Here is a 27,155-nt window from a genome sequence, read left to right on the forward strand (position 1 = left end):
AGAGATTTCTTGTTAAAAAATTATCCAATCACTAATTAGAATCAATCACACTCCTATTATTCAAACATTAATTAATATCGTTCATAGTTTCAAATTTGCGAATTCCTTATCCCTTTTTGCAAATGTCGATCAAACAATTCCGATTGTAAAAGCGTGTTTAATCACGTTGCTTGGAAAGGTATCCATAAGTACATGCTCTGAAAAGGTGCCAAGGAACGTAATCTCCCCAAACATGTCAAACTGTTTCCATGTGCAATTGATATCAATAGCAATAACCAGTCTGGTAATCTGCCTTGGAAAGCTGCCAAGGAACATAAAGGCCTAGAATTCCATAGATACACCCTACTCATGGCCCAAAGAGTTTTTCGTTTTGCAATAAATATCTAAATATCTATCTATTGGTATCCATCGCCTTCACTTCACAGCCCCTTAATTCATATTTTAATTTTTTCTTCGCTTTATTACAAAGGTTTTATTACAGACATAAAACCTTTTCACTAATACTCATTATATATATAGCTTGAGACAAGACAAAGAGAAGTAACAGAATAAATGGGAAATATATAATTTTGACAATATATTTGTATATTAGGGGTGGGGGTGGGGGTAAAGTGTTTGGATAGTGTGAAGTTAGAAAACAATTCGTACTTCATAATATGCAGAATAATTGTACCTAAAACATTTTGCCTGCAAACCCGCTATAATTTACCCCCCCCCCCCCCTAATGTACAAATATATAGCCCAAATTTATTTCTAAAATATTATATTTTCATCATATTTTTTGATATTTCATTAGAATTAGTCAGAGAAACAGGCTCTACTTAGATGAAGAACTTAACATAGGCGCTATAACAGATAAGTACCAAATTTGTTTATGAAACTGCAGAAGAAATTTTTACGGTTATATTTTCATTTTTTCATTCCAATAAATAGATAATTAAATTTGTACCTCTGAATAGATATCAGCAAAACTTCTTTTTGTGCTGTGTGTTTAGAAAGCACCTTCTCCTTATTTAACTAATAAAAACATTTTTTTTTTATTGTTAAATAAAATCATGGCTGTCAATTCTGAGACCCGAGTCCCGGTCTTTCGTTAATACGTTTTTATCTCAATACGGCTGTAACACGGGAACGGCATTGATGTCTGGCTCTACTTAAAAGACGTATTTTAATCAACCCGCTGTTACGAAGCTGTGTTATAAAAGTCGTGCTACAAAAACACACCCCCTTTTTAACTTCTGTTTCATTTTTCTTTAAATCGTTTTCACTGATCAAATAATAGGAAAAGTTCTTACGATGTCGTTTTTTTATTTTGCTTCTTAGGAGATTCAGCACGAAATTTGCTCTTTTTGCTGTGCGTTGGGAAAATTAACTTTTGATTTAACTACTAAAAATATCCTTTTTGTCGTTTTACGATATCACGACAGTCAATTTTGAGACTCGAGTCGTAGTCTCTCCAACCCCGTTCGCAAACCCGACAAAGAAGCTGTTCAAGTCGATTCAATTCGTTGGTAACTCAATTCGTTAATCAGTCAAATCGACAGGTTGAATCAGTTAGTAAAACTCCTCCCTGTCTAACGCCTTTCCTAACAGCTATCGAATCAGAAGTATTTGACAGCCACTTAATACGCACATAAGAATTATCATACCAATATCGCAATGTAGAAATAACTGAATAATTGACTCCGGAACAAGCAAGGGAATGCAAGGCCTGGGCGTGAACAACATTATCAAAAGCCCCGGAAATGTCTACTGTGCAGCAATACAATGAACGCTTCAGTCAAAGTACAAGTTAATGTTAATGTCAATGTACAAATACTAATGCTTCAAATAATTTTTTTTTGTATTTTTAGAGTATGCCTTAAAAATAAAGTTTTTTAATAAAAGTGACGATACTAAAGTAGTGCTAAGTAAAGAAACAAAAAGTATACACTTGTCATGAGTATTTCTAGTTGTAGACTTTTTGTTTTCCAGCTTTCGGGAGTTGGAGATCGTTTTAAATACGTTAATAACTTATCCATGCTGCTAAAATATCTAGTGGACGAGGACCAAGTTGTTCTGCAGTTCAGCAGTGACCTGAAATCGACTTTTATCGGCCAGTGCGACCCATTTGGGCTACAACTCAGCGGGAATAAGACAAAAGTGATGAGGTTCAACCCTCTGAACTGTGACCTCTCCTGTCCTGAACCATGGAACCCAGTTATCTCAACCGCAGTTACACTCGGTGTCACTTTTAGCTCAGACTGCTCCTTCAGCCCAAATATTACAATCTATTGAATGAAGGACATTAAGCTTTTAGATCTTTGGTTACTTTTGGTCGCCTGGGATTTTCTACAATGCAACTCAAACTGGCATACATGTGTTATGTGTGGTCTTGAGTACGCATGTCCGTTCTGAGGCACTCAAGTGCAAAATTCAGAATATCTAAGCAGTGATAGTGACATTGAAATTGTACAGAAACGTGCTTTAAAAATCATACTTTGTGCAAATTATGTATCTTATAAATCCACTCTCAAGTTGCTAAAAATAACCTCTCTCCGTGAGCGTAGATACGTATTTACCCTCAAGTTTGGACGCTCATTACTCGCAAGTCAGAAGCATTGTTTGTTTCTTCCCCCCCCCCCCTACTTGTACAAAGCGTATGCCTACCCGAAGCAGGAATAAAATTGAACCGTTGAGATGCCACACCCATCGTTTTACCAACTCTTGTTCTTTTGCTTGTCACTAAATTTAATCCTTCATAATTTGTTCACCTTGTAATTTATTGATATTGTAAAAAATAACATAATTTAGTTACGGCCTAGGCCAAAATTATGAAAACTGTTTTTATTAAGTGAATCCTAAATTTTTAACCTGCACTGCGACTCTTCACTTCTCTGTTAACGCAACCATACGTCTCCTCTTTAACCCTTTCGCCCCGGAGCCCGTCAAATGACGGTTGGCTAATTTTGCTCACCAGATACTATCTAGTGTTAAAAAGTAGTAACTAAAACCATGCTCTATGTATTCTTGAGAAATCTACCAATCTATTGATGTATCACACGTATTGTTCGGAACATTGCAGTGGACGAAAATTTAATTAGAAAAAAAGTGGGAAAAGGTCTGCTAGAGGTGGGTCATTTCTAGTTAGAAATCCAAGTAGACATATCATTTATTTGTCTATTTTTGTAATATCATTTAAAACTAGATAGCCGAAACTAATCAATGAGAGTTCTAATTAGTGACTAGCGCCATCTAGTGGGCTATCAGAATTTTCACAAGTCAGTGTACGTCAAATGACTCTCAGACTGAGGGGCTTACTCCTGTCGAATACTTCTACAAATATATTCCGCTTGAGTTTTTTGAGACTATGGCTGAAAAGACGGACTTGTACCATATGAAGGAACACAGTAAAACTATAGCAGTCAGAGGCAAAAGTCTGGCCCAAGAGATACGCCAAATGGTTGGTATCTCAATCCTTATGGGATCCATGAATCTGTCGCAGATACGACTTTACTAAAACAAAAAGCACTTTCTTCCCATAGTCGCAAGAACACTTCCAACAGATCGATACCATCAATTAAGTAATCATCTCCACTTTGCGTCCGAAGAGAACAGGACAGGAACGACAAGGAACCGAAGAGGACAGGAACGAAAATGATGCGTTATGGAAAGTCAGGCCTGTGTTATCCTTCGTTAGAGGGCGGTGTTTGGACCTTTAAAGGGAGTAAAATCTATTTGTAGACGAGCAGATGATCCTCTTCAAAGGCCAGACGAGGATGAAGCAATGCATAAAGACAAAGCCAAGACCGTGGGGACTGAAAAACTTAGTTATCTGTGGTTCTTCCGGTATCATGTATGACTTTGAAGTTTATCAGCGAAAGATACCACTATTGGGGAGGAGCACAGAGAAACGCTGGAGGTTCGGGAGCAGCCATTGTTCTTAGTCTGCTGAAGAAAATTGACAAGCATGTCTATCACAAAGTATATTTCGACAACTACTTTACAACGTTACAACTGTTTAAAAAGTTGACAGCAGATGGCTTCTTGGCAACAGAAACTATCACAAAGGGCAGGATCTTTAAACGAAGAGCTGGTCGTCCTCACCAGCAACAAGATGCCGAGAATTCTCTAGCTCCTTCGCCGTCTCGACCTGCAGCGCGATCAACTTACACGATCGAAAGCGTCCGGTATGACAGAGTAAATCACTTCCTTGTGCATTTAGAAAGTCGGGAAGCCTAGTGCCGCTATGAAAAGTGCCCAAAAGGAAAAAAGGGGGTTTCATAGATTCGTTGTGAGAAATGTGAGGTTGTGCTGTGTCTGAACAAAGACAGGAATCGCTTTCAGATGTACCATGTTCACTGAGTTTGAAACTTGATTTTGTGCATATATTTTGTGCCTTTTTTATATTTTTCGTATAAACGAAGTGGTCTTGCTGGTATACCCTTCTAGTCCCATTACTGTCATTTGACACGGATCAAGATTTCTAAGAATATGTGCCTCGACGGTTTTCTAACACAGCCATAAGTTTTCTAAGGTCGAAATGAGCCCTATACTAGAAAATCAGAATTTTCCTGTGCAGAAAAAATATTCAGGGCTGAAAGGGTTAATAGTGGATTATAATTCATATATAATAATGTAATAAATAAAAATAAATATTATAATAGAGTTTTATGTTAACCTGAATGATAGGGTTCATCCCTTCCTCCCCAGAGGTATAGCCACTTCATCCAATTAAACTTTTTTTTTTTTTTTTTTTTTTTTTTCTTCGTTCCTATATTTCATGGCGATTATTAATATTGTTCTTTATTGTTTCCACGGTTATTGATACCCATGTTGTTTCATGATAATATTTTGTATTTCGTAATGATTATTTTTTTTTTCTTTCATATTTTCCATTTCTATGCAGTGTCATTTCTAGTGTTCATATGTTGATTATAAATAAATAATAACAATGTAAAATTCAAGTAATATTCAAAAGAGTTATCATAACAATTTGAGATTTTTTTTTTTTATAGGAAATCCGCACTGGGTGGAATGACTGCCGGAGCTGTAGGCCAATTCTGTGCCAATCCTACGGATTTAATCAAAGTCCAAATGCAAATGGAAGGAAGACGGAGACTTGAGGGAAAGCCACCTAGGTTTGCAAAATCCTCTCTTTTCTTCCTGTCTTGTTTCTCTTTACCCCCCCCCCCCTCCACCCCCTTTATCCCTCTGCATGCATACATACATCCATTGTACGTATGTATGCATATATATCCCTTTGCATCCATACATACATACAACATATTATACTTACAACTGTGTTAAGGGGCTTTCGCATGACTTACATAATTGTCCATATTAAGCGGTTATGTGACGTTACGTTAAACATGAACTTCCATACTTAAATAAGTCCTCTCTCACCCGGTGAGTTGAGTTAAATGGAGGCTGAGTTGTAAGGGGATTGAGTTGAATGAGGGCTGAGGTGAATGGGGTTGAATTGCCCGAATTGGATTTGAATGGGGTTTGAGTTGTATGGGATTGAATTCAATATGGCTGAGTTCAACTAAGGTGAGTACACGCCCATCTAGGAAAAGATCATTGCTGTCTGAATTCATATTTGACTTCATTTCTAAATATAAAATAATCAAAGATTTGTTTTTATTGTTTTAAGGTTTTTTTTTGGCAAACAATGTGTTGTGGCGAATAAATTGTCTCGTTAAAGGGAAATAAATATTTTAACACAAATAAAGGAAGTGGAAAAATAAAACTTCAAAGCTTGGGAAAAACTGAAACCCTACCAGAATTTTCATTTACGTGTAATTTGCGTCTACGCTTTTTAAATGCGGGTAAGAACTATTTACATAGATTGTTTCCAAATATTTGCAGAAAACAAAAATGAGCAAAATAATTTTGCCTTTTAAATCAAATTGATGTTTTTGTCTGTTTTCTTATTTTTTTTGGCTGCCTGAATTCAGATTGAAAACTTACAAAAGTTAAAAAAATAATCTAAGTATTTTTCTTTTGCTTTAGATTCTTCTTTTTCGCAAACGTTGGATTTCGGTGAATACATTATCATGTTAAAGGAAAAGTGATTTTTAAATTAAACAAAGGAAGTGGAACAATAGAACTTTAAAACTTCGAGTGGAAAAATAAGAAATCTGCCAGAAGTTATTATATTTTTCATTGAAGTGTAATTTGTGTATACGGGTTTTTATATATGGGTAATAACTATTTACATAGATTGTTACCAAGTAAAAAATCAAGTTTGCAAAAAACAAATAAGCAATGTTATGTTGCCTAGTATTTCACTCTTGAGTAGTTTTCGTAGAAGTTCGTTTATTATGTCCGAACTTGTCCGAACTTGATAAACCGAATTCTGGCCCAAGCCTGTGTTGAAAAATGTAGAATAAGTTTTAGGAGACTTGTCAGTTATCTGGCCTCCCCCAGGTTATTCAGCGTGTGGCTAAATGGCGATAGGGGAATGCTCTACATATACGGAAGATGCTTCCATAGGAAGCACTTGACGAGGGGGTACCTTTATCCATGAGTTCAGTAAAAAACTCTGGGAAACCCTCAACAGGAATTATGCATGTAAATGGAAGGAAAAGAATGCCGCTCGAATGTATACTCGAAGGTACTCACTGGTGTTTTCATAAGTTTCATGAGTTACAAACCTTCTCCCAGTAATGGGTGGAATTGCATGTTGATGCAGAACAGCATCCAGGAGGATCCTCTATTGGAGGATAACTGCGGCAGAGCGTAAGATCCAAATTTATAGACAGCCGCCTCTGCAAATGGCTGCCTCAATCTTTTTGGGGTACCTGCAAGACTGGGGACCTTGCGCTCAACTCTATTCGTACTTGAGGAGTGGCGCCCCTCGAGGAAATTATAGCCTAGTAAACGACACAGCATTCGTACGGGATTCTGACTAATGGACAATTTTTCTGGGCTTGGTATGTTTTGATGGGCGTCTTTGGGCTGAAAAACCTCTTCCTAGCTAATTTATCTATTATGGGTTGCCTCCCCGTAGTAGCATAATATTTGTAGGCATGAATATATAATGAGTCGGATGTAATAGGCTTGAGACTGTCTGTGCAGGACTTTGACTCTTGTTGATAGAAGAGCATCGCCAAATGCTGAAAACCATGTTGTGACCAAAATGGGCCCAGGATTGCAGAAAGCCTCCATTCATGGAGGTCCCAGGGACCTCTTGCTGTCCAGTTCTAAGCCGGCTTAAGCACTTCGATGTAGACTTGGGAGGATATCTGATCCCCGTCCTGCGTTGGTATCCGGGAGCATGGCTTTTCCTGAGGTGAAAATAATTTCAATGATTTAAAGAACATGAAAATTGGAACTTAGAATGTTATGACATTAAAAAATGACTATCGTATCGACATTTTGACTGACGAATTCAGACGATGGATTTATTAGGAATTTCAGAAACTCATATCCCAGGGGTAGGAAGCATGAAATTAGGTGACAAAGAATTTATTTACTCAGGCAGGAAGGATGTGGCACACTAAGAGGAGATAGGGCTCTCGATGAATAATTGCACTTCTAAGTCTTGTTTGTTGGGGAAAATGATAATAAAAGAACATTAATTACCCATTTTATGACTAAAAACGTCAGGGCATCAGTTATAGTAGTATATACCCCTGTAGAACCAACTGATGGAAATAATAGTGACTCAGATGAATTTTGCTTACAGTTACAGGAGCAAATAGATAAGGTCCCAGGTAGAAATATGATGTTATTACTGGGAGATTTTAACGCCCAGGTTGGTAGAAATAGGGATAGATGGTATCCCAGCCTAGGTAAATTTGGTGTAGGAAAAGAAAACAGTAATGGATACAGACTTCTGCAATTTTGTAGGTATAACACTCTAGTTATAACCAATACGGTGTTTGGTCATAAAATGGCTCATAAGTTAACATGGTATTCACGTGATGGTAAGACAGCAAACCTTATTGATTATGTTATAGTAATCTGAAGACTGGGAGGATCAATACAAGATACTAGGGTATAAAGGAGTGATGTTATTGATGTTAAACGTAAATATTACCATGTAGTAGTTTCTAGGGTTAATTTAAAGCTGAAATTTCCGAAGGATAACTACCTCCCGAGAAGTTGTGATGCTGGTAGACTTCAGGATGATAATTTGAGAGAAACTTTCCAGGAACAGTTGTATATTAAAATTCAGGATTTAAAATTTGATAATGTAGAAGATGGTTGGAATAATTTTAGAAAAATAATTTGTGAAGTTGCTGAAGGTGTATTAGGGCAGAAAGCTAGAACTACAGCTAAGAATATTAGTGAAAAAGCTTTATGTTTAATAGAAAGGAGAAAGGACTTGTACAAGAATTATCTGAGTGATAGATCGTATGAAAACAAAAGAAATGTAAAGAAAGGGGAGAAAGTATTAAAATATGAACTAAGGAGGTGTGAAGTGGAGGCTATGGATAAAATTGCCGAGGATCTGGAAGATGCAGCTAGACGGCATAATAGTGAAATATTGTACTGGCACGTTAACAAATTGAGAGGGAGTCGTCAATCCGGACTTGTCCCAGTTAAAGATAGGAATGGGGTCGCAATTAGCGATAAGGAAAAAACTAAAGCAAGATGGGCCGAACAGTTTGAGAACTTGCTTAACCGAGATAGAGTTGCAGGAAAAAATATAGAGGAAAATGAAAAGTTTGTGATACCTTGGATGTGAAGGAAGATTTGTTTTGGGAGGAGGAATTAGTAACAGTACTAAAAGGATTAAAGAATAATAAGGTACCAGGTGCTGATAGCGTGGTAAATGAGTTTCTTAAATATGGTGGTTCTGAGGTTAGAAATAAGTTATTGAAGATTATGAATATGATTTTTGAAAAAGGGGAAGTACCTAACGATTTTAGGAAAACCTTAATTAAGCCACTATAAGAAAGGTGATAAAAGTGAGTGTGGTAATTATCAAGGCATTAGTCTGGTCTCTCTAGGTAGTAAATTACTTAGTAATATGATACTTTTTAGACTGAGAGATGCCATAGACAATGTTTTAAGAGAAGAGCAGTGCGGTTTTAGAAAAGGTAGAGGATAGCCACTCTTAGGCTAATAATTGAGAGGTGCCTGAGTTTTCAAACACCTTTGGTCCTCAGTTTTATAGATTATGAGCAAGCGTTCGATTCTGTTGATGGAAGACCTTTATTAAAGGTTTTATCTTTGTGTGTTATACCAGATAAATACATTAAAGTGATTAGTGCTATGTACGAGAATAACACTGCTGCGGTTAAGGTAGGAAATGAGGTTAGCAGCTGGTTTGGTATTAAATCAGGAGTTAAGCAGGGTTGTGTTCTATCCCCCTTTATATGGGTTATTTTGATGGACTTTGTTTTAAGGAGTACAGGAAAGGCAATGGGAGACCACGGAATCAAACGGGGAGGAAAAAGTCTCCTGGATTTGGATTATACTGATGATTTAAGCATCCTAGATGAATGTATGAGCAAAATGAATAATGTTTTGGAGGTTTTGCGAGTTCAGGGTGCTACAATTGGTGTTAAGATTAATGTTAGGAAGACTAAGTCACTAAGGCTACGCATAAGCGAAGTTGAAAACGTAACGTTGGGCGATGAAAAGACGGACCAGGTGGGCAGCTTCACTTACCTTGGTAGTATTATTAGTAAAGATGGTGGGAGCAGTGAAGAAGTTAAAAATAGAATAGCCAAGGCTCAGGGTGTTTTTTCACAGTTAAAAAAAGTCTGGAAGAATAGGAAGATAAGTCTACAAACCCAGATTAGAATATTAGAAACTACAGTGATGACAGTGGTCAAATATGGCTGTGAAGCATGTGCACTCTGAAAAGCGGATGAAGACTTGCTTGATGTTTTCCAGAGAAATTGCTTAAGGATTGTTCTAGGTACCCGGCTAACTGACCGTATTTCAAACAATAGGCCATACGAAAAATGTGGTTCAATACCGCTCTCTAGGGCTATAATGAAAGAAAGGTTGAGGTGGTTAGGGCACGTTGTGCCGATGAAGGATGACAGATTGCCGAAGATTGTTCTTTTCGGCCAACCGTCTAGGACTAAACGGAAAGCAGGTCGTCCTCGTCTGGGGTGGGAGGACGTCATAAAGAAAGATTTAAAGGAATTGGGAACTTCATCGGAGGGTGTAAAGAGGGAGTCTTTGAATTGAGTAGGATGGATTAGGAGTGTGTTTTGCCGCGTTGGCGTCAGGTGGATTCATGCTGTGGTGAGCAGTTAATAGTAGTAGTAGTAGTAGCTATCTGAATTCATTTTTGACAACCTGTAAAAGTTTGACTACTTGTAAATTGTCACAATTATACTGGTAAATAGTCAAGCTACAATGAATAGTTCTATGAAAGTTTGACTTACGTATTAATTCACCAATAATTGCTAATTAATAATTATGTTAAAACTACTGCAATTAATGTATTTAGATTATGTTAAATTAAAATGTAAAAGGATGTAAATCTTAATAACCTTGGAATTTAGAGATAATTTTTAATATTCAGTAATACCTAACTTATAAGTTCCACAATTGTGCTAGTAAGCAGTCAAACCTCTGTCAAGCCGTTCAGTTTAACTAATCTACTGTTTTTCATGTATTTTGTAATAAAATTAATGAACATAAGGTTTTATCAAGGGAGGGGGGGGGGTGTACCGGGTTTGATCCTCTCCCCGGATTTTTTATGTCTCGTAAAAAGGTTACAAAAGTGCATATAAACAAGTTATTGATGTCTTTTGTCAAGTTATTTATTATAGAACAAAAATAATATCAATATTTTCCCTTCAAATTTGTTTTAAGATTCGTTTTTCGCAAACATTGGATTGTGGTGAATAAATTATGATGTGAAAGGGAAAGGAATTTTTTAAAGCAAATAAATATTTAAACTTCAAGACTCTGATGATATCACCAGAAATTACAAAAGTTTTCATCTAACTTTGCAAACATGCTTGGCAGTGGCCTAGCAAATATTAGTGTTGCTTTGGGCACGTCATTGTTTTGCCCCCACTTCCATCCAGAAGCATATACTACTTAATATACTCGTAATACGAATATAATAGAAATGGTAATAGAACATACTACCAACCTTAAAATATTTATGCTACTACTACTATTACTACTACTACTAACAACTAACTGCAGTACTAAGCCGCCTGAGGCCAACATATCTACGCTTACTCCTCCATCCCAATCTATTCAAAGCATCCCTCCCGGGAAGTTGCCATTTCCCTTAAATCTTTCCTTAAGACATATTCCAACCCCAACAGGGGAGGACCTGCTTTTCGTTTGGCCCTAGACGGTTGGCCGAAAAGGTCAATCTTTGAAAATCTGTTATTCTTCATCCGCAGAACATGTCCTCGCCATCTGAATTTTTCTCTCAATGTAACCGTAGAAAGCGTGACTGAACTATACTTTTCTTACAGCCTGCTGTTTGAGATATGGTTAGTCAGTAGGGTAGCCAAAACAGTTCATAAACAATTTCTCTTGCAAACTTCTCTTTAACCTCTTGAAACAATTTCTTTTTACCCCCAATCCCAACCCCCTGATGTGCAAATGTATAGCCCAAGTTATATATTTCCTATCTATTCGCCCAATGCGTCTCAATTGTTTCAACCCATGTACTTGTAAATTGAATCAACTGTGATGAAACAAAAACCAGAAAAAACAAAAACCAGAAAAAACGAGGTGTGCATAATACATTGAAAAATGTATAATTTGGGCTATGTATTTGCACATTAGGGGGGGATTATAGTGATGCTGCATCCAAAATGTGTTAACTATGAATACTCTGCATATTATAAAGTAAGAATTGTTTTCTTAACACGTTTCCTTATCTCCAGGTAGCCATCTAGGCAATTACCGTCTATTGTTATCAAAATTCTGGTTTTTTAGAGTTGCAATTACAATTGGCCGAGTTGCTCCTTGCTTACAGTTCTTTGAAACGATATATATATATATATATATATATATATATATATATATATATATATATATATATATATATATATATATATATATATATATATATATATATATATATATATATATATATATATATATATATATATATATAATCTTTTTCTTCCAACGATTTATCTAGTCCAGGTTTTTTATTTTCAAAGATATGGAAGGCATTGACGACTGCCTTTGTTTTAGGTGGTGGGACAAAAGCTTCTTCTTTTGCCTTGACTTGTGTTTTGTCATTATGAAAGACATATCGCCGAACTTTTGTTTCTTTAATTGTTCGACTCGTGAGACAAACACTTCCTTTTCTTTAACGATTAATCTAGTCCATATTTTTGATTTTCAGAGGCATGGTAGGCAGTGATGACCTTACCCATGTTAAAATCCAAAACCTAATCATCAACGCTATCATTTTCAATTTGTTTGGTTCGTTTTACCTCGGCTTATCTTTCGTCGTTATGAGATACATATCGCCGGACCTTTGTTTTTTCTTAACAAAGGTAAGTTAGGCATTGATGACCTCATCCATGTCAAAATCCCAAACCCAATCATCGTCGCTAACATTTTCAATTTTGACGCGTTTTGATTCTCGCTGTCCAGGTTGATTTTCTTATATAGATTCTCATTGTCACTTGTCTTCTAAACGCAGACAATTTGAGCCTTTTTCTGTATGTCACGACGTCCAAATGGACCTTAATTAGAAGTGATGCCTTTGTAAAATTACATTTTTTTTTATTGGACCTTCAACTTTTGCCTTGACTTGACTTTTGTTATTATGAAAAACTTATCGCCGAACCTTTGTTTCTTTTAATTGTTCAGGTGGTGGGACAAAACTTCTTCTTTTGCCTTGGCTTGTATTTTGTCATTATGAAAGACATATCGCCGAATCTTTTTTTCTTTTAAGTGTTCAGGTGAAGGGACAAACACTTCTTTTTCTTCCAACGATTTATCTTGTCCATGTTTTTGATTTTCAAAGTTATGGTAAGCATTGATTTTCAAAACGAAAGTTATGGTAAGCCAAATTTTTTCAAAACAGTTCTGGCATCCTTACTCCAGAGAAGTTCAACCAAAACTGATAAATAAAATGAGGTAAAACAAGGTGATTCATTGAAATAAAATAAAAATAATTAAAACACGTTGTTATTGCTAAACCTGCCTTTTTGGCGGCTAATCTCAAAGGTCTTTTTGTGACCGGTCTGTATTAATGTCTACTGGTTTTTTAAAATATTTTGTAAGGAAATTTTTAATTAAATTTTGTGTATAGAGCTTTATTTTGCACTTAGTTTTATTGGTCGTATGTTGTTTTGAGTCTTTTTTCTTTTATACATTTTTGTTTTGCTGAGGACGGCTCTTGGATATAGGCCGAAATATTCATTTAAATTATTTTCACTGTCTTATGAAAATAATTCCCTATTGTTCCCCTTATTTTTGTTGTTTATGATGGGAAAGGCAGTGTGGTCTTCGTCGCTTTTTTTTTTATCTGGCTGGTAAAAGGGGCCTGTTCACGATTCTGACTATTGATGCGTTGTTGAAGACTCGAAAAGATTGCTGCTCAGTAAAAAATGAAACTTGTCTACAATTTTGTTTTTTATTCGATTGGAGCCAGATAAGAAACTATATGTTTTGCGCTGTTACTAGGACTTTTCTTTAAATTGAAGATTCATTGAATTCTGAATGTTCACCATAATTATTTGCCAAGTTAGAATCAACTGCGCAAAAAGATAAGACCAATGAACCAGTTCTTTTTGCGCTGTAAATAGAACCGGCCATTTGTCTCTTTTTAACTACAGTCTATCAACTTGCATTTGATTTCTTGCCGACGCAAATGATAAAAGAAAGAATGAAAACATCGTGAAATTATGAAAACAAACATCACATGCTCCCTCCCCTAAAATATATAGTAGCAGTTTATTAATTCCTAAGTAGCAGTTTATAAATTTCTAAGCGGTGAACTTTTTTTTTCATTCCTGAAAATTGTATCTGAAAGGCATTTATAGTAAATCAAGATACATCATCCCCTGGAAGATAGTAATGTACTTACGCGTTAGCCAGAAAACACGCTAGAATTGGATCGCGAAAAACTAGTCAAGCAACATCTTTAACATGACAATTCTTTTGTCTCTTTAGGCAAGCAGGGGTTTCTCATTCCGTGAACAATATTTAAACTTTAGTCTTTTGGGGTGGAGGGGCAAAAAAGGTTAAGTTAAAATAGGTTAGGTTACGTAATATATTCTATGCTTTACCCCATCCCCTCTAATGTGCAAATATATTGCCTAAATTTGTTTCTAAACTATTATATTTTGATAATATTTTGTTTTATTTCATTAGCATTAACCAAACTTCTCTCGCGTGTTTTTTGGCTAAAACGTAAGTACCGATAGTAGTTTTGAGAAAAAGAATTTTTATGAATTCTTCTCTTTTAAAATGTTTGTTTAAAATAATTATTAAACCGTAGGCTACTGTATCCTCATTTTTGAGTAAAGTGGATTTTAAATGTGTAATAGCGGGTAAAATTTAATTTAATTTAGTAAAATAAAATTTAATTTAGACAGTGGAAAGAAAGTTTTCTCTGTATTAGTTAAAAGTTCTACCCCCCTATTATTTATTTTCATTTCATTTTAACTGCAAGATCTGTTTGGACATTTTCAGTTATGGTATTTGCACTGGAGGTACGAATTGAAGTAATGAATATAGTTACATGGTTATTTCAGGATATTTTTTGGTTAGTCTCCAATTCTGAAAAGAAGTTGGGGGAAACACTGCAAATTTATCTGTTTTACTGTTCGTAAAACAGCGAAAACAGCAGTGTTTCTCACCAGACAGTAGGTAGTGACCTTGTAAGTTAAACTCATCAGAAAATACTTCAAATGGAGTGGGAATCTAGATGACGCAAAAAAAACAAAAAAAAACAAACAATGTGACCATAGTAAATTGCCGGAAGATTAAAAATCCATGGAATCGTAATGTTGCAGGTCCGTAATCATGGGGAAGGGGGCTTGTGGACCACTCTTTCTCCCAAAATCTCAAGATTTTTACGATTTTCCTGTATTAATCGAATAATTTGCTTTATTCTTTTTTTTTCCAAAGATCGAGGAACGCTTATGACACATTAATTTGAAAAAAAAAAAAAAATACTATACAAAAAAAAAAAAAAAATGTGTAATAGGCTATGCTATAACCCGTTTCCTAGACTTACCAACTCCATTATGCGTAGGCACGCACGCGGGAAATAAACAAGGTTTATATATTTATTGCCCTTAAATTTAGAAACATTAGGATTACGGTGGGGGGGGGGGCTCTTCACCACTCGTACATGCATGATTATACGGAAAATAAAATACATTAGCTGTATTAATGCTTGAGACCTGTAGTGCGTTTTGAAACTTAAGTCACTAGGTTAGTGTTTCAGCGGGGCTGACTTCCCGCTCCTTCTGGGAGGTTTAGTGTTGAAAAAAGTATCCTGACTAATACAAAAAAAATAATTGGATTTTGATCTGTTTGGAGTCTGAATAATTGATCAAATGCTTAGTTGAAAGCAGCACATAGGTGATTTTTCCACATTTATCTCGCCAAAAAGTCAAAATACAAGTTAATTTATCAAATCAAAATTTCCCTTCATGTTTAGGAAATATTCTTTCAACACGACACCTAGTGAGGGGGGAGGGGCTTAACCTCCTTCCTCAATTAGTATGCCCCTGTTACAGGGTGGTATACCATGCATGGCGGAAATAAACCACGTGTCGTGGAACAGCTGATGCTCCCGGATATACACTAAGCGACGGAGGGCGGGTGAATCAAACTATTGAAAAGCATTTGAAAAGTGTTGCGGAGATAAAACAATTTATGAGGTTACCATTCGTCGTTCTTAAACTAGAACATCATAAGTGTTTTCCAGTGCCAATACCGACAGAAGACGGGCTATCCCGCTTTCTTTTGCTTCTAATCAAACTTATTACCATTTTCGTAATGTAAATCATATTCAGATTCCATCTGTAAGGTTAGTTTAATCCCAAATAATATTTTGGACCAATTCCTTTTTTATCCATTGACCCCCCCCCCCCAAAAAAAAAGCAATGTGTACTCTTTCTTAGTGAAATGTTAGGATATTTAAAAATCAATTCTGATTTATTTAGACTTGAATGCTGTTAAACAAGTCATACTGTATGGAACATGATACTTGAATCAGCTCGAAGATTTTACTCGTTTTGATTGCTCAGTTTTATTAGTTTTTTTCTAGGTGTGTGTTTAATTTTTTTTCTTTGTTTTTCAGTGTTAGTTTTTATAGTGTTTAATTGATTCGTGTGTCTCCCCCTCCTTTACAGCCCAAGGAACTTTTATGGGGACTAGTGCTATATATTTGTTGGATGCTCAATGTATTATAAGTAAATCTTTTCTTAGAATACTGATAAACAGTAAAATCATTGATCTTATTACTGCAGCATTTTGCTCTGAAGAAAAATTGTCGACAGTGCAATCAGGGACACGTGCAGGAGGAGAGGGGGGTTGGAGGAGGAGGAGGGTGGTGCCTAGTCCTCTGTCAATCCTAAACGTTTCCGAGTTTTTGGGTAATTTTTATTTAAATAGTAAATTCATTCTTTTATCCATTGACCCCCCCCCCCAAAAAAAAAAAAATACGCGTACATATTCCTGAGCGAAATATCTGGATATTTATAAATCAGTTTTGATTACCGCCGGAATAACGTTTTTTAATCTAGATTGTCGGTTTATACTGTCAATTGTCATAATCAAGAATAACAGTTTATAATCCAGATTTTGTATGGAAAACACGCTAGAATTGTCTTATCACTGAAACTTGATTTGGAAGAAAATGAGTAGGTTTCAATGCATTTTTAATGTTTATCTATATTTTTTTAATGTTTATTTACTATATGTATCTATTAATATTTATTTAATTTTTTATGTTTATATTTTCAGAGTGACAGGAGTGATAGAAGCTGCATCTAAAATTCTGCGGGAGGGTGGTGTGCGAGGTCTATGGAAAGGCTGGGTGCCAAATGTCCAAAGAGGTGCTCTGGTGAATTTAGGAGACCTTACCACATATGATACAGCCAAACATTTTTTCCTCAGCCACACTTCTTTGAAAGATGGTCATCTGGTTCATATTATGTCAAGGTGCCTTTTTTTAAATCTATCTTTTATTTAAAGCACTCATTTTTGCTGTATGGAGTTTCGGAATTAATAATGATTAACCAAAACACTATGGGAACCTTACAAGAGAGGGAACTGGTGCTTGTATAAAAAAACAATTCCCTACACCATCGAGTATTTTGTGACTGTTGACCCAAAACTACTGTTGTCTTTTCAGGCTCTTTAAAATGCAGGGGAGGATAAATATAACAGAATTTCGTTTCCTGTAGGCCTAACAGCTTAAGTTCAACCAGGTTGCTTAGCGTGTCAAAATCTTTCCAAGTTAGCCTTGGCCACTTCGTACTGACAGGAAATTATTTTTAAATATAAAAATGGCGATATTTATCACTTATGGATACATTTGTGCGTTAATTTTATTGCATAACTGATTTATCAAATCATATATTTCCTTTTATATATATTATTAAAATTTCATTTTATTGCAAGACTGATTCATCATAAAAAAGCAAACCCTTTATTCCGAGAAGGTCAAGAATTCATCTGATCTATTGTGGAAGGTATTACCTCGTAATATCTCCTTCAATTTGCCAGACCCGAATGCCATTCCTCTGTCTGAATGGGTATCCCATTTTTTGAATGAATTCTCTGAGCCTGATCCTGTTTTAGAATTGACGAGCTTTATAACTTCATTGACGAATCTTCTGATCTTGATTATATTGTTATACGTGACGCTACCATAAAAGCCATATCTTGACTCAATTAGAAAGCGTCTTGTGGTATAGACAAGGTGACAAAGCAAATGATCCTTGATACAGGTATTGTTCCTTCTTCGTTCTGCATAAGTAATCTGACCCAGATTCCCAAAAAAGGAAAATCTGAGTAGCAATGCTCTTCCTTCCATCCTATCACCATCGCTACTACGCTCTGTAAACTTTTCGAGCTTCTTTTTACTGATGAGCTAAGACTGACATGTTTTATTTCCCCATATCAGGTCGGTTTGCAGGCTAATCCTGGTTGTTTCCATGCTCTTACAGCAGTTTTTTACTGCCCTTGGTGACGTTCAGTTATCGGGGTAAAGTCTGTTACTCGCCGGACATGACGTCAAACGTGCGTTCGATTCCTTAGTTCATTCTTCCATGCTTCTTCATATGGCAAAGCGAGGTGTTAACCCACCAGTTGTCCGTGTTCTCGTGGACTTATGTAGGAATCTTAGAGTGGGGTTAAAGCTCCAATTTAGCCCTGCAGTCGGCTCTTCATCAGTCCGAATACAATTGTGAGGCCAAACTGTTCGAACCCCTTGAATATGCCATTGATTCCTCAATATCCCATCCTCGTTTAGAAATGGAGTAGACAGGGTGCTATCACTTCCCCAATCCTGTTCAATAACGGTGTCCTGGACGCTCATACCAAATGTCTTCCTTCTTGGATTCGTTGGGGAATCGATTTGTCCCTTATTTGCTATGCTGATGACATCTTGAATCTTAACTTTACGATCCAACACATAGATAAGAATTTCAAAATCCTCAAAGATGAATATGCAAAAATCAAACTGTCTTTCAGTTCTGAGAAAAGCGAAGGTCTTTTCAGTTGACGGATTCCCACTACTTCTCTTCTAAATCTGGACGGTTCTCTTATCAAACCCGCAGATCACATTACATACCTGGGCCTTCGAATCGGCTTAAATATCGGCCACACAGGCCGTTTTCTGATATCTCATGTTGAGCGTAAAATTAGTATTTCTTATGCTGGAACTGTAAAAAGCAAACTTTGCTTCAACCGTCACTTTTTAGCATCCTTCTACAACGCCATAGCCCTTCCATATCTGATTGGCAATGCTCCATTCTGGAAATTTTTTAAAGTTACAGATAAAAAGCACCTACGATCAATCTTGTTCAGATTTGCCAAGTATTTTTTACATTTGTCTCCTTGGAAAAGAAACCGTAACATTATCCATGTGTATAACCTTGCAAACTCAAATTCTTTAATAGTAATAATAAATCTATTTCAAAGCAATTTTCATCATCCATGATCATCAACTTGTTCGCAATAGTTGGTTCGTATTAACAGTAACTTTATGTAATGAAGTTTTTTTTGGTGTATTAGAACTTTCAATGTGTGTTTGTGTCTTGTTTTTTTATCTTTAGTGATTAGTCCGGCTATTGTATCTTTTTTTTGACGAGCAATAAATGAATAATAACAATAATATCCAATTTTCTCTGAAATTTTTTTTTTTTTCAATGAAGTCACCAGATCTAGACTGTAAGTGGTGTTATTATTTTTATTTCTGAGTTTAACTCCTTAGATTCACCCCTTTTAAGTTCCATTTCAGGCCCTGAAAGGAGCATGAGACTATAGTTAACTGTATTTCTGTCAAGTTGAGTAGGCCTGTATACCAATCCTTATCTTTTAAGTTGATATCCAAAATATGTCTATTGAAAAGCTTTAGCACCCCTTCGCGGGTCCTTTTTGAAAAGTCGAGGATTGTCTCTGATCACTTTACTTATTTTATTAGTAAAAAGAAATTCCCCCCCAAAAAATTCGTAGAAAAGTAAAGATTCGTATTAAAACCTAAAACGAGCAGAAATAAAGTAATGTAATTAGTCAAATTTAAAAGAAATAGGAATTACTGTGAGTGATTGTATAAATAATGAAACATTCTACTTTTCTAATTAAGTTCCCATACACTTCATCCCCCTCCCCCCAAGAGGTGTTGCACCCTTGTAAGGAGAGCTGATAGCTTCAATCCTAATCTTCCCCTTTTCTATCGCCGAAGACCAAAATTTTACAAGTTTCTCAATCTTTTTGTGTCAGCCTAATCAGTGTTGAAAGGGATAGTGAGATCAACAAATTATGCTACATTTTTGTTAAATTGAGATATAACTTAACCAAGGCTGTATCCAGGGGGGAGGGGTGTTGCCGTGTCTGAAACCCATCCATATAAACAGATTGTGGATGTGTTTTATAAAGTTTTTTATTGAAACCTTTTTGAAACCCGTACACGGGACCCTTTAAAATTTTCAAATATTTTTTGGGTGAATTTATTTATCTTATTATTGAAGAGAGAAGTTTTCAAAAATAACAAAGAAGTCTTTAAAGAAAATTAAACTGCCGTAATACAACCTATTAATGAATAAAAGAAACCCGACACAAAAAGAGGTTGAAATAAAAATTCATGTCAAATTAATAAGTTGAAGCCCCTCCCTTAAGCCTTCTAAATGCTAGAGTCTCATTTACCAACTGCTAAAGCGATTTGCGTTTCTAATTGTGTTTTCATTTGTCATAGCATCAACAACAGCAACAGCAAGAGTCTTTCGCTATCAACAACAAGAGTCTTTCGCTAATCATTCTCTAAGGCCTATCTTTTAGAATTGTTGACTATTATGAGACAAAGGTCTATTTGCAAATTGTGATCCAATGACACGTAGTGGTAAGAAATTGCAGGGGTGTACCTAGAGGTAAAAAAGGCGAGTGAGGGGGGGTGTGCTTGTCGTCCAGTCACTTTCGGCCCTTAAAACGAGCTCTAGAACTTTAAATCTCCTATTGAATGAGCCCCCTCTTAAGTTTTTATGATCGTGACCAAAACAAACATTTTTTAGAGACACTTCGCTCTTTACTATGTTAATGCTAAAACATTGACTTGTTGATTTAACTTTTCATGTGGGACTTAAAAATAAATTTAATATATTTAGTTAGGTTTTGTGTATATAAATCGATGTTTAGTAGTTTAATTTACTTAAGTTACAGTACTAAATTTGTTCAGTATTTAAGTTAGTTAATTTAATCAAATTCATCAAAGGAGTTTAAATAGTATTGACCAATATAGGTTAGACAACTTAATAAATTTTATGTTTTCTTGGCTTTCGAATGTACGTTTTATTGGTTCAACATTATTAGGATTCTCCTCGGCTTGGAATTAAGATCAAACCCACTGCGCCACTACAGGACAAAAACAAGGCATTAGGCACTTACAAAAAAAATCTATTTGGAATGGGAGCTTTGAAAGTAAAAATACTTTTTTAGCTATACAAATCAAGTTATAGAATAAATTATTATATATATATATATATATATATATATATATATATATATATATATATATATATATATATATATATATATATATATATATATATATATATATATATATATATATATATATATATATATATATATATATATATATATATATATATAGTCCTATAAATATATAATCTAGACCTATATATAATCTCTAATCTATAAATATATCTTTTTATAGATTTTATATTATTTTTTAGTTTTATAGATTTTGTAATTTATTCTATAACTTGATTTTTATAGCTAAAAAAGTGTTTTTACTGTAAGTGCCTAATGCCTTGTTTTTGTCCTGTAGTGGCGCAGTGGGTTTGATCTTAATTCCAAGCCCCCCGACTTTGAACATACTAAAGGGCTTCTTCCGGTGATGAGATTATGTGAAAACGTCTCCATATTAATCCAAACAAGAAGAAGATACCTTGTTTTTGCCATTTTTGATAGTACGCTCGAGCATTCCAATATTACTTATCCGGTAACTCTGGTGATTTACTTTTAGCGTTTCACGAGACATAATTGACGTCGGGGGAAAGTAGGATTACTACTTAAAACGGTCTGGATTAGTTGTCAGATAAGTTACCCCTACTAACACTGGAAAATGCAGGATAAGTGACGTCATATCTAAACAAGAAATTTAATCTTTACAGAAATGAAAAAAAGATGTGAAATTAATGTGCAGAGAACAAAAAAGGAAAGTAATTGTGAAATATGGCACACCTTCAGGGGTTTATAAATGAGCCAAGTTTACACTGGAGTACACGCTATTAATGTTGTTGTTTCGCCTAGTTGTCTATAGCGTTTCGGTTGACAAGTTGCCGGATTTGCTGTTATCTTTTACGTATTATATCCGGCGAAGTTAATATTAAGCGAATAAGTTGGATAAGTGGTGCTCGAACGCACTTTGAGTGTCGCAGCTCGTGTCGTTTTAAACCTTCTTTTTTTTAGTGTTTGTGCTGGTTTTGTTGGCGCAACAATGGCAACTCCGGCTGATGTAATTAAGTCAAGAATCATGAATCAGCCCACCGATAGTAAAGGGAGGTATGTTGTTGGGTATGTTTTCAAAAATGTTTCCAATTACACTTGTAGTTTGGAAAACTACAGTCTTTACTATCTCTTAACTCATTTCTTCATAGTTATTCTTTTGTAGTTTGTTACAAAACTGCTTCTCTCTTCACTGGGAATTATGGCACAACTGGTATTGCGAAAATTTAAAATTCTACAATAATAAAAGAATGTGGAAAAGAAAAATGGCCAATTTCAGCTGAGAGGTCGCAACACTGCAATCCATGTGGCCCTATTTTTAAGGAGGAGAAAGATTCGATATAAAAAGCTTAAAGCTGGTCGCAAATTTATTTTCTTAAAAAAAAAAAAAAACGAACCAAAAATAAAAATAAATTAAAAAACTAGAATGAAATGTCGAAATGTACAGGAGAAAGGCAGTTTCTTCTTTTGTCGATCTTGAACCTCATCTCTAAGTAAATTTTGAGTCTCCTTCTCTCTTTAGTTTTTATTTTCTTTTCTATTATTTCTTGGTTTAATTAGATGATCTTTTCGTGAACAAGGGCAGGATTAGCTCTTCTTGGATTCTTTAGTTGTTTTGATGTTATCTCTCTTTCTCTTGTTATCTATATCTCTGCCTCTCTCTCTCTCTCTCTCTCTCTCTCTCTCTCTCTCTCTCTCTCTCTCTCTTTCTCTCTCTCTCTCTCTCTTGCTATCTCTCTCTAGATATCAAAAGGATATCTCTAAAAAGTCGATTTTCTTCTCTTTTGCTCACCATGTAATCAATATTTTGATCATTTTCAGGTAAGTTCTAAGACAACACTGGGCAGAAATGACCAGTTTTGAGACTTATAAAAAAAGAAAAGAAAAAAAGATGGAAATTAAAAACACAGGAGAAAATTGTTGTTAATTTATTATTATATAATAGAACTTTAATAAAAACTGTTTAAGGCTAATAAAAACGAAAGAAAACCCCAAAAATTGTAATATTAAAATTGCCAAAGATAAGGATAAAAATATAAAAAAGGACGTCTCAACAAAGATGATTTCCTTGTCTTTTGCCCGCCATCAGTGGAGTAGCTCCAGCATTTTGATTTGGAAGGGGCAAGAGGGCTCCTTATCTGGACTGTCAAGGGGCACGGGCTATATAATAGTTATTTTCTTCAAATTATTTGGGGCAACTGCCTCCCCTCCCCCTTGCAACGACGCCCCTGACCACCATATAATCTTTTTAAATGGAATTAAAATATGATAATTTTCTAGTAAGTTCTAAGACAACAATAGACGAAAAGAATAATTTGAAACAAAAAAAAAAGGAAATTAAAAACACAAGAAAAAATGGTTGTTGACGAGTAAATATTTTAAAACTTATAATTAGATAATTGAACTTGACTTATTACATCAAAATCAAAAACAAAGAATTAACAGAAACGTAAACTAAAAGGTCACATAAATTCTTTATAAAAACTGTTCAAAAAATAAACAAAGAAAACCAAAAATAATGATAAAATTAAACTACGATTTAAAGATACGAATTAAAAAAGAAAAAAAAAATCTTGATTATTGTTAAGAGAAAACGCTTTCTTATCGCAACTTTTCCTTCCAGAGGTTTAACGTACAAGTCATCTATTGAGTGCCTTATGGCTACCATTCGAAATGAAGGGGCCTTTGCATTATATAAAGGATTTATACCAACTTGGATACGAATGGCACCCTGGTCCCTTACATTTTGGCTAAGTTACGAGCAAATCAGAAATTTGGCGGGAACAGCGTCTTTTTAATCGAAATTTGTATTCTTCTTTTTGCCAAAAGTGTCGTAATTATTATGTGTGTAAGTATTTTGCTGTAAAAGCATGTGTTTATTTTGTGTGTTTACTATTGTACCATAGATATATCCTAGCATTCTTTAATTTAATGTAATTATAATTTCATAAAATTAATTTAAGCAAATTAGGAATTAGTTTAAGAGTTGCTGTTGGTAAATTCTAAGAGAGGAACAGTTTTTTTTTTCGGACGAGAGTGAACGTGACAACTAGATTTTCACTTTTAGATTAATAAATGACAAGTGTATTACAAATTAGACCCCTTCTCGTTCAACTCTTATCAATTATGGACTGTCATTAAGTAATATTACTAATTTATTGCTTACCCATTTACAAAAGGGATAAAACAAGAATACAATGGAAAGAAAACGAAAACTACAACTAACACATAACACAAGACAGGTAAACGAGATTCAAACAAGTAGACAGAACAGAAACACAAGAAACGATATAATAAATTAGTAAAAGAGGTGGATGAGACGATTATTAGGACCAAGACGGATTAAGGACCAAGACATCAATTAAGTTCCAAATTTACATTTCCACGGAGAGAATAAAAAGTGGAAAAAAAAACTACAACTAAGATGAATTAAGGCTATTTGATACCCTAAAATCCATTATGTGAGTCTCAGCGTAGGCTAGCCGTGACAAAGGACCTATTATCAGATTTTCCCAGCACCACAGATAACTTCCAAAGCTGTCAAATTACTCAAATGATGCTTTCATTGAACTGATTTTTAACGTTTTCCAAGTAGGTTTTCAAGACTGTTTTTAGGGATTGATCATTCTTAAACTTAGAAGAAAATTCTGCTTCGTTTAATTGAAAAACCAATTTAGTGCTTTCTAATGATGTAAGTTTAATTAAAATCACCGTCGCCAAGTAGATGTTGGCTTTTAGTTTTCTGTCGTTTCTTCGGATCTTTTGTGCAAGCTCTACGGCAAGGTCGCGAACTAACTAAAAAAGTTTATAATGGACGATATAGTACGATTCTTTAACGTAGCGCATCCTCTTAAACAAAAACACAAGAAAAGATTAAAAAGATTAATCGATAAGGCAATAGAACCAAGACGCATTGGCGCATCGACATCTAATGTCGAAATTATCATTTCCGTAATATCTGTAACTAGATGCTGACTGTTTATTTCCGATTGCGAAATAATTGCTGTAGATGAACTAAAATTTTTAATAGTGATAATAGTCCGTCTTGACCTAACCTTACATCACCTTTGTTCAGAAGCGTATAAACCCTAGTATAAAATAACACAGAATGATGCTGAAACTCACTTTGGTAATGATGCTGCCGGAAATTGCCACAATGTTAACAATTACAGAATACCCCACTGTTCCTAATATTTCGATTGTCTGAAAACGCAAAGAACTTAGAGAATTGCAAACAGAAATCCCTAGCCATCGAAAAGAAGTGGCTTGTGGTTTACAAAATGAACTACAATCCGAAGCATGAGACGAGTTCAAATAAAAATTAAATATTCACATTTATCAACATTTATTTTAATACAATGCTTGGAAATGAAGCATTGGACAGGCGGCATTTGGTTGAGGGAAATGCAGTTTTGGGTAGAATCACAGAACGCACTAAACCAACCTCAGTTTGGGTACTAAGAAGTAGGTCGTCAGCATAAGCTAAATATGATATAAGTGTAAATCCCCAAAGACAGGAGCTACATATACTAGACTACAGATTTGTTTTTAATACAAGCATTAAATATATGAGGAGAGTTCTTGTCTTTCGGGATTCACGTATTATATTAAGTTTATGCTAAATATGGTGCGCAGATGATGCTGATATACGTATCGAATTTAACGTCTATAATATGTATCATACACGTATGATGCTGATTGAGAATATTCAAAGTCAGTAGCTTCTGGTCTAGCGGGATTAGCAATGTTCCAAAAATGGTAGTTTCCTCTGGTCTGCGCTGATCAAAAAGATTCCGGGTCCTGTAGCTCATTCAGTATTGGCTGACCGAGAACAATCCTAGTCAGGTCGTACCTTGTGGTCTAGGCTGATTAGCAGTGTTCCAAGAAAAGCCGTATTCGCCCTTGTGTAGCCGTATTAGCCGTATACCACACCTAATTGGTATATGCCCAAAATATTCACAAATCCCAACTTTAATCTTAGACATGAATTTTACCACCAGAACTTTAGAACAAGCATCACAGACGCATTCAATCCTAGTTGACTTAGAGATTAACGGGCTTGAGCATGGAAAATACCATCGAATGCTTTAGAATTAGATATATAAGCCGTGCAAAAACGAAGACCTTGAGAAGAGTATTCCAAGTCGGGAGTCTTCTAGGAAGAAGGCTATTCAGAGTAGCTTCCTTACTAAGCTGTATCAAAACACGGTGAGCATCAAGGGTGCACCCAGAGGTGGGTGGATAGGGGATTTGAACCCCCCAAAGTTTTTGTACGACTCGTAAAAACGTAAAACAAATGTATACAAACAAAATTTCGATGCCTTTTTTAAAGTTTTTTTTTTACATAGTCAGAATTTCAACGCTCTGTAAAAATTTCAGCCCAAAAACTGAATTGCATGAAGATAATGCTTATAAGCCGATTTAGTTTTCTGCTTAATGCTAAAAACCTGCCCACTAGAACGTCTACCGCAAGCATTCCTCATCTTTAACAAAAAATTGGCTTGGTTCTTCACTCTGTTAAGTTCAGAATCACACTAAATGTTTTGTGGATATTAAGTCTTACGTGAATCAAGTGAAGAGTAATTGCTCCCGCCTGCTTAATTGACAAATCAATTATTCAAGTGGATACAAAAGCTTTAGTGAAGGTTATTTCCTGATAAGGTACGGTAGATAAGTATGAGGCTATTATTTCTGCGGTTGGGTTAGGAAGTGATGTTGGTTGTTATTTCGGTGTGGAATCAGGAGTTGAGCAGGGTTTTATCATATTCCCATTTTTATAAACTATTTGATACACTCGCCTATGGAAAATTGCACAGGCTATAGGAGAAAAATGTGTCAAATTGGAAAGTAAAACTCTCCTAGACTTAGATCATGAGATGATTTGAGGGTCCTAAAAAAATTCCTAGTGAAATAAATGAAATTTTAGAGGCTTTGAGAGATCAGGGTCCTAGAATAGATTTGGAAACCAACATAAAGAAGACTAGGTCAATTAGACTAGGAATAATTGAGGGCGAAGGTTTGATGTTAGGTAACTAGTAAGTCGATCGAGTTGATAGTCA

At 35.3% G+C, this 27,155-nt stretch overlaps 1 protein-coding gene across 1 annotated transcript in view; it reads left to right on the forward strand.

The window, feature by feature from the left end:
* The window catches only part of LOC148954746 (mitochondrial uncoupling protein 4-like), a 67,988-nt gene that overhangs the window by 33,902 nt on the left and 6,931 nt on the right, over positions 1-27,155 (forward strand). Inside the window, exons 5-8 of the mRNA XM_089086498.1 lie at positions 4,998-5,120; positions 16,870-17,067; positions 22,060-22,164; positions 23,720-23,944. Coding sequence (XP_088942624.1) covers positions 4,998-5,120; positions 16,870-17,067; positions 22,060-22,164; positions 23,720-23,894 — 601 coding nt within the window. The 3' untranslated portion in view covers positions 23,895-23,944. The remainder of the gene's footprint in view (positions 1-4,997; positions 5,121-16,869; positions 17,068-22,059; positions 22,165-23,719; positions 23,945-27,155) is intronic.

Source organism: Artemia sp. Qi Xiang Cuo, chromosome 3, assembly GCF_049724085.1.
Source record: "Artemia sp. Qi Xiang Cuo chromosome 3, ASM4972408v1, whole genome shotgun sequence".
Lineage (NCBI taxonomy): Eukaryota > Metazoa > Arthropoda > Branchiopoda > Anostraca > Artemiidae > Artemia > Artemia sp. Qi Xiang Cuo.